Source organism: Monocercomonoides exilis (genome assembly GCF_001643675.1).
Source record: "Monocercomonoides exilis strain PA203 chromosome Unknown scaffold11-1913109, whole genome shotgun sequence".
NCBI classification, from domain to species: Eukaryota; Preaxostyla; order Oxymonadida; family Polymastigidae; genus Monocercomonoides; species Monocercomonoides exilis.
Genome location: NW_027150556.1, coordinates 111,633 through 125,740, shown reverse-complemented (window position 1 = coordinate 125,740; position 14,108 = coordinate 111,633). Strand labels below are relative to the sequence as shown.

The 14,108-nt window shown below is 32.0% G+C and overlaps 7 protein-coding genes across 7 annotated transcripts; 5 read left to right on the top strand and 2 right to left on the bottom strand.

The window, feature by feature from the left end:
• Window positions 1-3: 3 nt before the first annotated feature.
• MONOS_5235 (uncharacterized protein) lies at window positions 4-1,822 on the top strand (the record flags this gene model as incomplete). Its single annotated transcript, XM_067875365.1, has 3 exons — window positions 4-30; window positions 187-1,584; window positions 1,704-1,822. Coding segments are annotated over exons 1-3 (1,518 nt in total). The 5' UTR covers window positions 4-29.
• Window positions 1,823-1,968: 146 nt separating this feature from the next.
• On the bottom strand, window positions 1,969-2,286 carry MONOS_5234 (uncharacterized protein; the record flags this gene model as incomplete). The annotated part of the gene is made up of 1 exon (XM_067875364.1): window positions 1,969-2,286. The coding sequence occupies one exon, from the start codon at window positions 2,284-2,286 to the stop codon at window positions 1,969-1,971; it is 318 nt and encodes a 105-aa protein (XP_067731446.1).
• A 61-nt stretch (window positions 2,287-2,347) lies between these two features.
• MONOS_5232fu5233 (uncharacterized protein) lies at window positions 2,348-5,189 on the top strand. The gene has a single exon (XM_067875363.1). It carries the CDS (start codon window positions 2,388-2,390, stop codon window positions 5,178-5,180), a length of 2,793 nt encoding a protein of 930 aa, XP_067731445.1. The 5' UTR covers window positions 2,348-2,387; the 3' UTR covers window positions 5,181-5,189.
• Window positions 5,190-5,451: 262 nt separating this feature from the next.
• MONOS_5231p1 (uncharacterized protein) lies at window positions 5,452-6,595 on the top strand. The gene is made up of 5 exons (XM_067875361.1): window positions 5,452-5,486; window positions 5,533-5,695; window positions 5,753-5,851; window positions 5,908-5,973; window positions 6,064-6,595. The coding sequence occupies exons 1-5, from the start codon at window positions 5,469-5,471 to the stop codon at window positions 6,369-6,371; spliced, it is 654 nt and encodes a 217-aa protein (XP_067731444.1). The 5' UTR covers window positions 5,452-5,468; the 3' UTR covers window positions 6,372-6,595.
• A 59-nt stretch (window positions 6,596-6,654) lies between these two features.
• On the top strand, window positions 6,655-7,989 carry MONOS_5231p2 (putative COPI associated protein). The gene is made up of 4 exons (XM_067875362.1): window positions 6,655-6,996; window positions 7,064-7,168; window positions 7,228-7,372; window positions 7,497-7,989. The coding sequence occupies exons 1-4, from the start codon at window positions 6,707-6,709 to the stop codon at window positions 7,629-7,631; spliced, it is 675 nt and encodes a 224-aa protein (XP_067731443.1). The 5' UTR covers window positions 6,655-6,706; the 3' UTR covers window positions 7,632-7,989.
• Window positions 7,985-8,584, bottom strand: MONOS_5230 (uncharacterized protein). Its single transcript, XM_067875360.1, has 3 exons — window positions 8,494-8,584; window positions 8,319-8,452; window positions 7,985-8,259 (listed from the first exon to the last, which is right to left on the bottom strand). The coding sequence occupies exons 1-3, from the start codon at window positions 8,561-8,563 to the stop codon at window positions 8,188-8,190; spliced, it is 276 nt and encodes a 91-aa protein (XP_067731442.1). The 5' UTR covers window positions 8,564-8,584; the 3' UTR covers window positions 7,985-8,187.
• Window positions 8,585-10,848: 2,264 nt separating this feature from the next.
• Window positions 10,849-11,565, top strand: MONOS_5229 (uncharacterized protein; the record flags this gene model as incomplete). The annotated part of the gene is made up of 1 exon (XM_067875358.1): window positions 10,849-11,565. The coding sequence occupies one exon, from the start codon at window positions 10,849-10,851 to the stop codon at window positions 11,563-11,565; it is 717 nt and encodes a 238-aa protein (XP_067731441.1).
• Window positions 11,566-14,108: the final 2,543 nt, after the last annotated feature.

Sequence of the window (14,108 nt, the reverse complement as noted above, 5' to 3'; positions counted from 1 at the left end):
TACTTACATAAAATCAAATAAAAATTCGAAGTTTGTTTTCATTTTAACTCCTTAAATAATTCATTGTTTTTTTCTGCGCATTCTTTACTGCATTATATAATTTTGATGTTTCATTATACTTTTTTTATATTGATGAAAATTGAATATGAATTACTTTAACTAAATTTTTAATGTTGTTTATTTTAGTGGAGAACTTTAAAACTCCTCCTAGAAATGGAGTAATAAAATCCGTTCGCGAGTTTCCGTCTCCTCAATTTTCACCGATTGTTGGAGATTCAATCCCTCAAACGGTCATTGAAGATGAAAGTTCAACTTTTACAGACTTTGATTCTGAAACTCCAGCGAGGCAATATCCCTCATCGTTTTTTCCTTCCCCATCTGTATTTCTTAGTACTCCAACTAATAATAAAGATATTAAGGTTCCTGGCTCAGCTGAAAAGCCACCTTTGCATCCAATTTCATCTCCTTTGGTTTCTCCTTCAATTTCCTTGACGCAATCAATTTCTTCAACTCCCCAAAATCAATTTAATATGCATTCTCAAAAATCGGATTTTGAGGATGCATCGCAAATTTTATCTATATCATCTCCAACAACAGATTCATCTTTATCGTATCTTTCTCCGATTTCTTTCTCTTCATCTTCTGGTTCAAACTCCAATATCAGTTCAATACCTTCTACATCGTCGTCTTCCGTAACATCGTCTTCATTTCCTCAACAATCTTATCATAATAAGTCCTCTCCGTCATCTTCTTTATCGACTTTATCTTCATTGTCGCTCCTTTCATCGCTTTCAACTCCACCACAGAATAAGGCTATTAACATTATCAAAGCTAATACTCATCTAAAAGAGCAGAGCAATCTATGGGATAGAAAGAATAATACTATTTCTTTGCATCAAACAACCGCTTCCAGTTCTTTTTCGCCGTCTGAGCACTCATCAGGAAAGGAATCTTCAACAAGAAAAAATGGAAAAATGGAAAAATTCAGAAAAGAACCCAAAACAAACAGCAACAAAATGCACAAAGATGCTCCCTTTTTGAATGATGCTTCTGAATTGTCAACACCATTTCTTTCAAAAGAAAAAGGAGAAAACGAAAAAGAAGAAGAAGAAAAGAGGAGGGAAATGTCTGAATCACATGATTTGTCAGAAGATTCTCAGACTTCTATTTCTTCTTCTTCTTCCTCCTCCTCCTCTTCTTCTTCTTCTTCAAGCTCTTCATTTTCTTCTTCTTCTTCCTCTTCAGAGGCCACGCTTTCCAGTGAAACATCCTCTCAGATATCGTCCTCATTCAAAGAGACGGAGCAGATCAACAAACTGATGAAGCTCCATTTGAGCGATCAGCATATTCTGAATGAGCTTCAAAAACAACAGCAAAACAAAGAGGAAAAAGAAGATAACAAGACATCTAATGCTCTTCACTCTTCTTCTTCTTTAACTCCTTCTCTTTCCACTAAGCACGATGAGAAAAACAAGAAGAAGAAGAAGAATTTGATCAAAAAACAAAAGGTTAGCAAAACAAATGAAGTTGACCCGCAATCAAATTTAGCTGTGCCGGCAGAAATGGACCAGCAGGCGTGGGAATGTCTGATGCTGCAAGAGAGAGCGAAAGAGGAAGAAGAAGAAGAAAGAATGGCGCAGATGCTGTTGCAACAGCAAATACAGCAGCAGATGCAACAATACCAACAAATACAACAAATACAGCAAATACAACAGATTCAACAAATGCAGCAGACACAAAAAGAGAATCTTCTGTTGCAGCAGCAGATGTCAGCGATGGCCTCAGAACTGATACGTGTGTCACTCCAAAGCCAGCAGTCTGAATGGAATTGGCAGATGCAACAGAAACAGCAGCAGATGCTGATTGCTCAGCTGTCGATGATGACACCTCACAGAACAGCAAATGACACACAAACACAAACACATTCACCTTTGCATTCACCTTTTCATTCACATTCACATTCACATTTCATTCCTTATTCATCTCCTCTACACACTTCATCTTCATCTTCATCATCATCATCATCTTCTTCTTCTTCTTCTTCTTCTTCTTCTTCCATTTCATTCTCTTCTCCTTCCTCAAATTCCTCTTTTCTGTCAAATCCAACACCTCATCAGCAGCACTTCCCCAATGCCATTTCGCCTCTTTCATTTCAGCCTTATCTTCAGATGCAAACACCTTCTTTCCTCTCTTCCTCTCCCTTTCCCTTTCCCTTTCCCTTTCCCTTTCCCTTTCCTCTTCCTCTTTCTTCTCCTTCGAATTCTCCATTTCAATCATCTCAGCCATATTTCAATCAATTTCTGTCTCCAAATCCTTTTCTCTCTCCTTCTTCTCAGTTCATCCCTCAAATTCAACAAAAGTCATCTTCGTCTTCTTGTCCAAAGGAAATGCTGCAATCAAATGGAACACAGGAAGAAAGGAATGAAAATAAGAAAAGAGACAAAAAGACGAAAGTTGCAAAGAATGTGAAGAATATGAAAGATAATTCAAAGAATGCTCCATCATCGTCTTCTTCTTCTTCAGAAATATCTCCTCTTTTCAGTTCTTCTCCTTCAATCAAAAAGAAGAAGAAGAGAAAGAAAAGGAAGAAGGAATATGAAAGTGATGAAGAAGCAAATTTTGATGGAACGGCAAGCAAAGGGACAATTCGAACTTCTTCTTCTGCTTCAGTTTCTGCTTCGTCTTCTTCTTCTTCTTTAAACACGTTGATTTCAGAAAAGACAATTGAAGAAGAAGAAGAAGAAGAAGAGAATGAGAATGAGAAAGGAGGAGGAGAAGAAGAAGTAGAAGAAGAAAAGGAAATAAAAGAAAATGAAGCAGAGAAAGAATTAGTGTCTGTTGATGAGTCCAAACAAGAAAGAAGAATATCAACAGCCAACAAGAAATCAACCTCTTCCTCTCAAACTCCTCTCAATCCTCTTGTCATTTCAAACTCTTTTCCTTCTTCCCCTTTTTATGTCACTTCAACCCCTTCTTATTTCCCTTCTTCGCTTTCTGTGGAAAATCCTTCTTTTCATTCTACCCCTTCAAACAATACAACAAACGAGAGAGACACAAATCTGCATTCAAAACAAATAAGTGATTCAATTTCATCATCATCTTCTTCTTCTTCTCTTTCTTCTTCTTCTTCTTCTTCTCATCCTTCAGCATCATCATCATCATCTTCTTCTTCTTCTTCTTTGAATGCTCCTCTTTCCACAAGTGTTGTCTCTGCCCACCGCACAAAAACACCTCCCCTTCACATTCAATTCTCATTCGACACTCAAAACAAACAGAACATTCCATTCTGCTCAGAAAGCTTAAGTTCGATCATTGCTGCTCCTGCTTTATTCACAAATGTTACATTGCCATCTTCTTCTTCCTCCTCCTCCTCCTCTTCTTCTTCTTCTTCTTCTTCCACTCCATCGCATCCATCATACACCCTCACTCCATCCAATCCAATGCCTTCGTCTCTTTCTTTGTCTCCAGTCATCAACACAACACCTGATCATGTCATCGTCTCAACACCTCATTCTGCTCAAAATGCAACTTCTTCTTCTTCTTCTTCTTCAGCATCTTCTTCATCATCAACATCTTCTTCTTCTTCTTCTTCTTCTCAAACTGATTTAGATTCGACACGTTGTCATTCACTCAGAACAGAAGAGGAAGATCTTCCTCAAATTTCATCGCAATCTGAAGAGATGCCAAATGAAAGAAGCAGACAGCATAACAAGAAGTTGAATGAACCTTGTTCACACAAAAGAGAACATCAGAAGCAAACCAAAGGAAGAATTGGTTATCTTTTGAAGCATCATCACCATCACCTTCATCATCATCATCATCATTTGCCTTCTCCAAAACAAGATGATGATTTATCATCAGACTCATCAATTGTTTCACAGCAAGAAAAGAGAAAGTTCAGACATTTTTCTGAACATTCACGTCGCTCAATGCATTCTGAAAGAAATTTGACATGTTCTCATGTCAAATCATCTTCTGTTAGCAAGACAAGATCATCAAAGCACAACAATAAAAATCTTCTTTCACATTCTGTTGATGATTCATTTGTTGCTTCTTCTTCTTCTTCTTCTTCTTCTTCTTCTTCTTCTTCTTCTTCTTCTTCTTCTTCTTCTTCTTCTTCTTCTTCTTCTTCTTCTTCTCTTCCTCCTTCGAAGAAGCGTCTTTCACGCAAACTGCATCGCATTGAAGAGCTTTTGCTGTCTGTCAAACGCAATTTGAGTGCCAATCCTTCAAATTCAACTGTCCACAAGCCATTTTGTGTGCAAATGTCAAATGTGAAGCATCGTCCATTCAACAGAGTGAAAAAGGAAAATCATTCAAAACATATGGAAAATGAAGATGATATGCAGAAAAGGAAAGGAAGCAGAAGGAGAGGAAGAGAAAGGAAAGAGGAAAGTTGGAAGAAAAAGAACAAAATGAATGATGATGATGACGATGATGAAAGCGACTGGGATGAGGAAGAAGATAGAAGCATCAACAGAAATGAAAAAAAGAAAGAAAAGAAAGAGAAAAAGGAAAAGAAGGAAAAGAAAGAAGAAAGGAAAAGAAGAGCATCTATTGAATTACAAAAACACAATTCTGATGAAGAAAAAGATAAGAAAGAAAAAGGAAAAGAGAAAGAGAAAGAAGCAGATCAGCAGATGAACTCATCATCAAGCTCTGTCAATGACAATCTGAAGTTTCGTTTGGAGAAGCCAAATGTTGTTTCTTCTCCTTCTTCAGAACATTCAATATGCTCACAAGCTCCTTCTGATACCTCTTTCTCTTATTCTGTTCCTGTCAAATCTAATTTGAATGGTGTCAAAAAGAAAACATTGCCAGATGCAAATTTATTATTATCTTCTTCTTCAATAACAGCTGCGATCTCATCATTATCTTCCTCTTCCTCTTCCTCCTCTTCCTCTTCCTCCTCCTCCTCTTCTTCTAAGCACCATTCAAAGCACAACCACAAACGTCATTCTGCAGCATCATCCAAAGCACCGTATTCTTCTTCATCACACAATTATCTTCGCCAGTCAGACACGTTGCATTCTTTTCTTTCGCCTGTCCCTCCACTGCCGTTGCGCTATTTGCCTTCTGTTTGGAACAAAAACAGCGACGAAAGCGATTGTGAGCAGAGGAGTGACTCTTCCATAAATCAACTGTCTTCTTCTTCTTTGACAATAGCCCCTCCATTTTAGTTATTCTCAATATCTTTTTTTTTAATCTTTATCTTTACATTAAAATTGAAATTGTTATATGCCACAAAAATGAACATGAAATGAAAAAGGTCAAAGGAAAGTCTAATCTCGTCTGGATCGAATATAGCGTGTCAGAAGATTTTCGGGTGCTCTTCAAAAAGAAAAAATACAATAATGAAATATTTTTGTTCATGTAAAAATTGTTATGTTGCATATTATAACTTCTTTCTCGTGTGATTGGAAGAAAAAAGTTTTCGATCAAAGATGGCATAATTCTATTAAAGATAAATGGCAACTGAAAAAGAGGTTTCTTTTAATTTTGACTTGAAATTTTTCATTGCTTGCAAAATAGTTAAATAGAATATTAAATGGAGACGGGGCCATAAAGATACTGTGGATGATAGGCCTTGGAATTTGTGCAATAATATTTTTTATTTCTGAAAGGAATTCTTCAAAGACCATAAAGTATTACAAAGCGGCAAAGATTATTGAAATTGTAATTGGTGCTTTATATGGCATGAGTTCTTTAAATTATATCTAATTTGTTGATTTTTTAATTTATAATTTTTCAGCTGGATGGATGCTTATTTATCACATTGTAGCTGCAACCTCCTATCCAAAATATTATCACTTTGTTCATTTTATTGATATTTGCGCTACCGGTGTTTACTGTATGGACGTTTTTTTGATTTTGTGAAAAAAAAGATTTTTTTTTCATTTTTTTCAGTTACTGGAGCATTATTTTCGCTTCTCGGTGTTGCTTTGAAGAAACGAATATTACTTTTTGGACAAGGTTTGATGCATTTGTTGAAGAACTAAAATTTTCTTTAAATATTATGTTCTTTTCATTTTTTATATTCAATTGTTGCTGTCTAATATTAAGTACTGTTGTGCGTTTATGTTATCGTTGAGTATCTTGTAATGACTGCTGTATTTATTGGCGAATATAGCACTGTTTTTGTGAGAGTGGCAGATATTTTAATGTGGATTGGAGTTACAATAGCAACAGTTTTTGGAACATTTGTCACAATTGACATATACAAAAGGCTAAAGAATGAGGCAAATATAAAAAAGGTTCAAAGCAATGAAAGAGAGGTTGTTACAGATGATTCAATTGTTCCGCCAATTAGAGAAGAAGATATAACTGTGAGTGAAGAAGATGACCATTCACAAGGAACATCATTGTTCTAATTTCAATTCATATACACTTTTAAAATTTTTCTTTCACATTTTTTTTTTAATTTGTATACTTCTTATTGATCATGTTTCCTTCAATTTTTCCTTTAAGATATTTCATTACATCAAACTTCAATAACTTAAAGGAGAGAGTATTTCTATCAAAAAGTTAAAGTTTGAAAATTACAATCATTAAAATATTTCAATCATTTTTTTAATTAATAAAAACACTTCAAAAATTGAGAATGCTGTTTTTGAAGCTGTTTAATGATTCTGTCCAAAAATACTTATTTAGGTTATGATCAAAATATTAAAAAACATTAAATACTCAAAAATTAATAAGTATTTAAATGCAGTATCCCCCACAAAATCAGCCATTAAGTATGGCCTCTGAAAATTCTGCGACAATAGCTTCGACATATCCTGATCCAGTTCAACAACAAGTTCCTCAAAATGTTCAGTTAGGGCAGCCAGCTCAGGGAAATTCGTCATCAAAAATGGATTACCTTGGCGCATTTTTAACAGTAATTAAGACTTGTGTTCTTTTGACTGGTCCTCTGTTAATAGCAGTGGGAATTCTTTCTTTTGTATACTTCAAAACTTTCAGACTTGTTTCAATATTCTTTGCATTATATTTAATGTTTGTGGTATCGCAATAAATTATATCCTCATATCTATCTATCTATTTATTTATATATATTTATTAGATTCTTTGGAGCATTATTATTTTTCGCTGAGTTTAAATGGAATAAATTCTTAAAATATTTTCCGTTTCTCATGACAAGAAGATACCGTGCTTTCTTTATGGCTTTGTATGTGCAATTAATTATTAATTATGTTATACTTGAAATCGAAATGATTTTTTATTTAGTGCTGGAACGCTGTGTTTTGGTCTTCGTATTGGAGAGCAAGTCTGGCCTGGATATGCAACAGGAATTTGGTCTTGCGTTGTGGGTGCGATATATTTTATTAGCACTTTCCTTCGTGCTGATCCAGATGATCAAAAGATGAAAGATGTTTGTGATTTTATTATGCTATTAAAATATTGAATCATTAATTTAAAATTTTTTTCTTTGAATATAATTTAATCATTCTTTCAAATTTCATTGTTATTTTTATGTTTGTGCATATATTTGTAAGCAATTTACAAGGGAAAATGTACCTCAAATGCAAAATCAAACTTCTGCTTCTTCAATTACAACAACTTCTTATGAAGCATCAACAGGATATGTTCCTCCGTCTGCTTCTGGTCTTCCTTCACAATCACAATTGTAACTGTTCAATTTCTAACTAAGTTTTCCTTTTTTTTTTTTCTTTTTGTTTTCGTGATATTTGATATTTTGATTTTTAACGAGAGAGAGAGAGAGAGATCTTTTCTCTTCTGTCCTTTTAGATTATTGTATTTTTTCCCATTTATAAAGCATGCATTTATTGCTATTTTATGATATGTGTTTTCGTACTTTAGCCTTTAAAGGACAATGTTGATTTTTTCTTCATTTTTCTTTTGAACAGAACGTAGCATTCAAACTTTTTTTTCTTAATTTTTAATTTTATTTATTCATTATAACATAAAATGTACATTTTAAACTTTTTTGAGTGCATTTTTCGTGGAAAAAAGAAATTTCAACTCTGCAGATTTGCTCATTGAGAATGTTTGGGAGGAGGAAATGGGAAATGAACAAAACAAAAACGCAAGCAAATGAACAGAAGAATGTATAAAAATAATTTAACGAGAAAAAAATACTTATTGTCTCGAAAAAAAATTTATGTGTGTGATGAGATGAAAATGGAAGTGAAAAGGAAATGATTTAAAAACATTGTTGATTAATAATTAAACTTCAATTTCATTGTTTTCGTTTCCCGATGAATCATAAGCTTTTGGTAAATTATCCAAACATTTCCACTAAATAAAATAATTATTCAAATATTTATTAAATTGGTACTTTTAGAAACAAAGCAAACCAAATAGCCATCAATACAAAACTTACATTGATGCTTTCCTCGAGGATAATAGTCAAACTGTATCACCCACTTTTTTTGCTCCTGGTCATAAATCATCGCATGTTTCTTCCATCCATCCGATGAACATACAAAATCTATAAAAATGTAAATCATTCATCCTAACAGCAAAACAAACCAACGTGAACTGGAATAGGTTCGAAATAAGCTGATACTTTTAAGTAAGTACAGAGCAAATCGCTTGACATGCGAAAAGGAAGTTTGATCTTACCATTAATTTACTCAATGAAAAAAGGATCGGATAAAATAATCGAAAAGAACAATATTAGTAATTGCATGCATTTCAAAATAAAAATCCAAAAGATGAATTCAACATTATGTTCGCACTTGTTGGATCACTTTAATTCATTTTTGTTATTACTCAAATCCTTTTAAATTAAAACAATTTGATAATTAAATTTTTTATTTTTCTTATTCCTTTTTGTAATCTAAAATAATTTTGTCAACTTATGAAAAAGGAAAAAAAAGTTAACATGTATTATGAGCTAAATGCATCTGTTCAACACACACAATATTATTGATGTGTGCGAAAACCCGAACATTTGCAAAAACCCGCACTCTTTGGATTTTTGGAAACATCATAAATTTTATATTGTTAAATTAAAGTTTTTTTAATAAACACATAAAATTATGAACGAATTTTTAATATGAATGAAAATGCATTTGTTATAATGGGAGAAATACCATATTTTATTCTCAAAAAGCCAAAGATATTGCAGAAATCAGTCAATAGAAAATATCCAAATTTTTGAAATGCAAAAAGTGAAGACAGAAAATATGAATAATTCCAGAAAAGAATATTTTCGAAGAAACAGAGCATATAGAATGGAATCTCGCGGTGAGATATCTGGTATAAATGGAAGGCCACGATATTTGACAAAGGAAGAAGAAGAGAAGCTTGTTCAAATTATATTGAATTGGCACAATGTTTTGAAGCAGCCATAAGTTTATGACATTCTTTTTTAAGTATGATTTTTTTATTTTGAAATTTTAAACTTTTTTTCCCAATCAAGGCAAGACAAATTCGAATCGAAAGATCTCCGGCCTCTTCTGAATATATCGAAACACCGAGTTTAAGATGGGTTTACGATTTTTTATCTAGGCAAAAACAATTGCGCATTATAAATCCAGTTCGACTTGATCATGCACGCTTGAGAGCATCGTTAAAAGAAAATATACAGTCTTTTCTTTCTCATTTGCGAACTTTGATGCTGAAGAAAAAATACCATCCTTCATTAATATTACAATTGGACGAAACAAGTTGTCAGTCCAATTGTCTTCATCATAGGAAAAGAATTGCTAATGAAAAATGCAAATACTTGCCATGTTTAGAAACACCTCCTCTTCGTCATTTAACTCTTTTATTCATCGTGAGAGCTGATGGATATCATCTCCCCTCTCATCTTCTTTTAAGTTCAAATTATGAAAAAGAAATAAACGAACAATGGAATGACGATTCGTTTGTATTGCATTCTTCTCAAAAAGGATGGATGACAAAGGAACTGTTTGAAAAAATTATGTTAGAACATGTTCTTCCTTTCATACAGAAGCAAAGAAAAATTGTGGAAAGAATACTACAATATCAATATGAAATATGCCAAAAGAAATCTGGTGAATTGAAAACGAAAGAAAAAAGGTTAGAAAATTGCGAACAGAAAATGAAAAAGAATGAAACTGGTGAAAAAACAACACAACAAAATTTTCAAGACGCAGACGATCATGAATCTATTGTATTGCATTCATCAGCTCGATCAGAACTATTTCCATTATATAACTCAGATTCACCGACAAAACCCCCAAAATCCAAAGATCATTGTGATAATGAAAAAAGTCACAAGGAATCCATATGTTCTGACAAACTGGAACTTTCGAATACAATGCATTCGGAAGGAGACGGAATACAAGCGTTGCAGCAACTGCACCAATCCGTATCTGACACTTTGAAAGAATTTTCAGAGTTTGAAAATTCTTTTCGAATCAAAAAGAGTTTTCAAATTCCATCAGATGGATTTCCTAAAGTTGATGTTATTGTGTAATTTCAAGCTTTCATGATGAAACTCATTCAAATTGTTCTGATGAAGGAATATTTCTATTTGAAGAAGACGATAATAGAGATTGGTGGATAAAGAATGACGCTCATCTGCCGAAAGCAAACTTATCGAAAAAAGAAATAACTCAACATGAAAAAATATCTGAAGAAAAAACAAGCCATTCATTTCCTTCTGCTTTAATTATTCTTGACGGCCATTCTTCAAGACAAAATATCCAGCTGTGGCAAAAGTTTTCTGAAGAAAACGTGGATGTCGTTGTGCTACCAGCACATTCATCCCATATCCTTCAGCCACTTGATCTCGGACCTAATGCGGCACTCAAAAAGCAATTGAAAAATGTTCGAAATGAACCAAGTGTGAGCAAAATGAAAACAGAATTTTTACCTTTTGTCCAAGCCATCGCAGATTGCTCTTATTACGCGATGGCCCCAAGAGTAATACGGCATTGGTTCTACGAAGCTGGAATAACGTCTTCTCGAATATCTCATGTACTGAGGCGCACTTTGGATTACTTACCTTTCGGCGTAAAACCGGCTAGACAGACGAACCGATGGTCCATCTCTGGTAAACTAATTACATCAACAGCAGTTCTGAAGGAATGGCAAGCTTTTGAAGAGAAAAAGTCTATTTGTGATGATGAAAGAGTTGAGAATGTTCACATAACAAATATTAATCAAAAAACGATTAAAAATAAAAAGGAAAGACCTTCATCTTCAAAAATAATATCTACTGATTCAAAGCTTTCAAACATCACTTCTAATGAAAACACTAGCGACGATACTGAGCCTAACGATAACTCATGTTCAACAGATTTCGAATCAGATCCAACTGATTCACAAGAAGGGGAAGAAAATATTTTGGTCGTTCGTGTTTTCAGAAGAAAAAACAAACAGAAAAGACTGATTCTGTGCCGGTCAGATCATTTGGATGAACCTGATGGTCGAAAACAAGTGACTGATTTATCGAGTTCTTCTAATTATTCTGAAGATGAATCTTCAGAGACTGATCATCATTCCAACAGATTAAACAAATCGAAAGAAAAGAAAAAAAGAGATCTAGACAGCAGCGAATATATAGAAGAAGATCTTTCATCAACCAACGAAGAAGAAGATTCGGATGGAAAAAAATTGCACAAATAATATTCCATGAGATCAGTGAAAGGTTTGCCCAAAAGGTTATCCGAGCAATATGTTCTTTTTACGGATTCTGATGAAAGTGAAAATAATCCAAAGAAATGATTTGTGAGAAATTAACTTTCGTGAAAAGTTGTAAAACATAACAAACCTTTTCAATCTCTTCAAATCAAACAATAATCATTCAGGAAATCACTATGCAATGTGATTGTCAAACATTTTGTTAATGGGGTTGTTTCCAACTACAAGTTTCAATAATTCTTGATTAAGAATCAGGATGACTCTATTTTTTCTTTAAAAGCAAGGATAAGCATTTTCACTGAAAAGAAACAAAAATTTTCAGAAGAAAAAGAAAAAAAAACGTTTTTGAAAAAAGAAAAACAAAAGAGAAAAACAATATATTTCATTTCCAGATTAAAAAAATAAATCGCATAATAGTCAATGTACTAAATTTTTCGACAAAGAAAATAAGTGATCCACAAACCTGCAACAATAAAAATAAACTTATTTCATTGAAAAACTTGTCGAAAAAAATTCACTACAAATTATCGTGCTATTGTCTATGAAAAGAGCAAAATATTATTTTTTTGATATCAAAATCAAAATCAAACACGAAGAACAAACCACATAAATGCGGTTCTTCAAAGTTTAATAATTTCTGAAACATTGTTGGATAGAAATAATTTTATTATGGGTTTTGGACCCATTGTTTTGATTGAAAATAATGTGATGATCGTAATTATGATAAATCTGCAATTTCATTTCCATTTGAAGTTATAATGCAATAATGGTATTCTATGGAATCTCATCTATTTCATCTATTGACTTTTTTCATATTTTTTTCAGCTTAATAAGAAAATAAGATAAATGTTATTATTTTCCTATTTTTTTCATGTTATAGAAGTAATTTTCAATGTTTCGCTGTAAGAATGTATTTATATTTTCAGTTAATTCTTTGGCATTTTATTATTTGAGAAAAGATTTCAATTTTTCTGTTTTTTTCACTTCGCATTATAAAAAGATGTCAAAGACAAAAATTCTTCAAAAGTTGAGTGATATTTGTTGCAAACAAAAAAGAATGAAATAAATGAAAGATAACATCAAAATAAAAATGAGAAGTATCAAAAATTTTCATCAACTGAAAATTGAACCAAAATAGTTAATTTTCAAGAACGAAAATGAATTTTTGAAAACGACATTGAGTTTTAACAAAAATGAACATCATTTTATCAATTTTCAACAACATTTTTTTTATTCAAGATGATATGTGCGGGTTTTTGCAAATGTTCGGGTTTTACACCATACTATAAATAATTTGTTCTTCTGATGTATTTTTTGAGATTGAAGACTATCAAAAATATTTTTCTTTTCTAATCGAACAGTAAAACGTTTATAAAGTGTGTATTACAGAACATGTGACATTAAATAACAAACAAAATTACATCATTCATTATATATATGTGTGATTCTATTTCAGGTGGGTGATTGTTTTTGAAATCATATTTTTTTTATGGTGTTGATTTTCAAACAGTTTTTTGATCAAAGGTTCAAATATTGTTTATCAAATAGAACTGTCAAAATTTTTTTGAAAAGTTCCTTTTGTTTAATTTTCAAATAAAATATTAATTTCATTTTTCAATCAATTTTTGTTCCCATTCACAAAACTTCAACTAAATGGAATTAATCACATTATCAAGATTTTATTTTCTTGACAAAAAAATTTGGTGAGTGGGAACAGAAATTTGATTGAAAAATGAAATTTTTATTTTTTTTAGATAATTAAAGAAATGGAACTTTTCAAAAAAATAAAGACATATAGGTGATTATTTATGATGTTATATTATTTCTAATTAAATTTTCGGTTTATATATTTCTCCTTTATATAAATAAAAGAACACTTAAAAGAGAAAAGGCCAGAAAAACATTATCATGATTTTTATTTCTGCTTTAACATTTGTTTTTAAAACAGTTGTTATAAAATTCTCAAATAGAATACAAAATCTCTTCCCAACGACAAATGAAAATGAAAATATGACACACCGAAAAAAGTTATGATTTCAAAAATAATCACCCATATGTTGCAAAATTATAACACATGAAATATTTTTCTGCCAAAAAAAATTCTGATGAAATGCCTAATTTTTATGAAAAAAAGTTGAATTAAAAAAGTATGACACAATTGAAAAGAAAGTTGTTATTCATTATTCTTTAACAAAGATTAGTTGAATATTATTTTGTATAAAACATTTCAACATATTTTTTCTTTGTCCGAAACTATTAATTTTCGTTTCTATCTGCACTTAGTATTTGTTTTTTATTTCAATAATAATCACCCCATATTTTTCTTGTTCTCCATTGAAGATGCCTTTTTAAAAAGTTTTTGAATATGGATATTCACAAAAATAAGCAAATTGAATTATCTATACAAAACAAAAAAATTATTCCTAGCAGAGTTTATCTGAGAATTGATAAAAATGCATTGAGGTGATTGAACTTCAAACAAAATATATAAGTTACAACAATTATATTAATCAGCAATATTTTCTGTG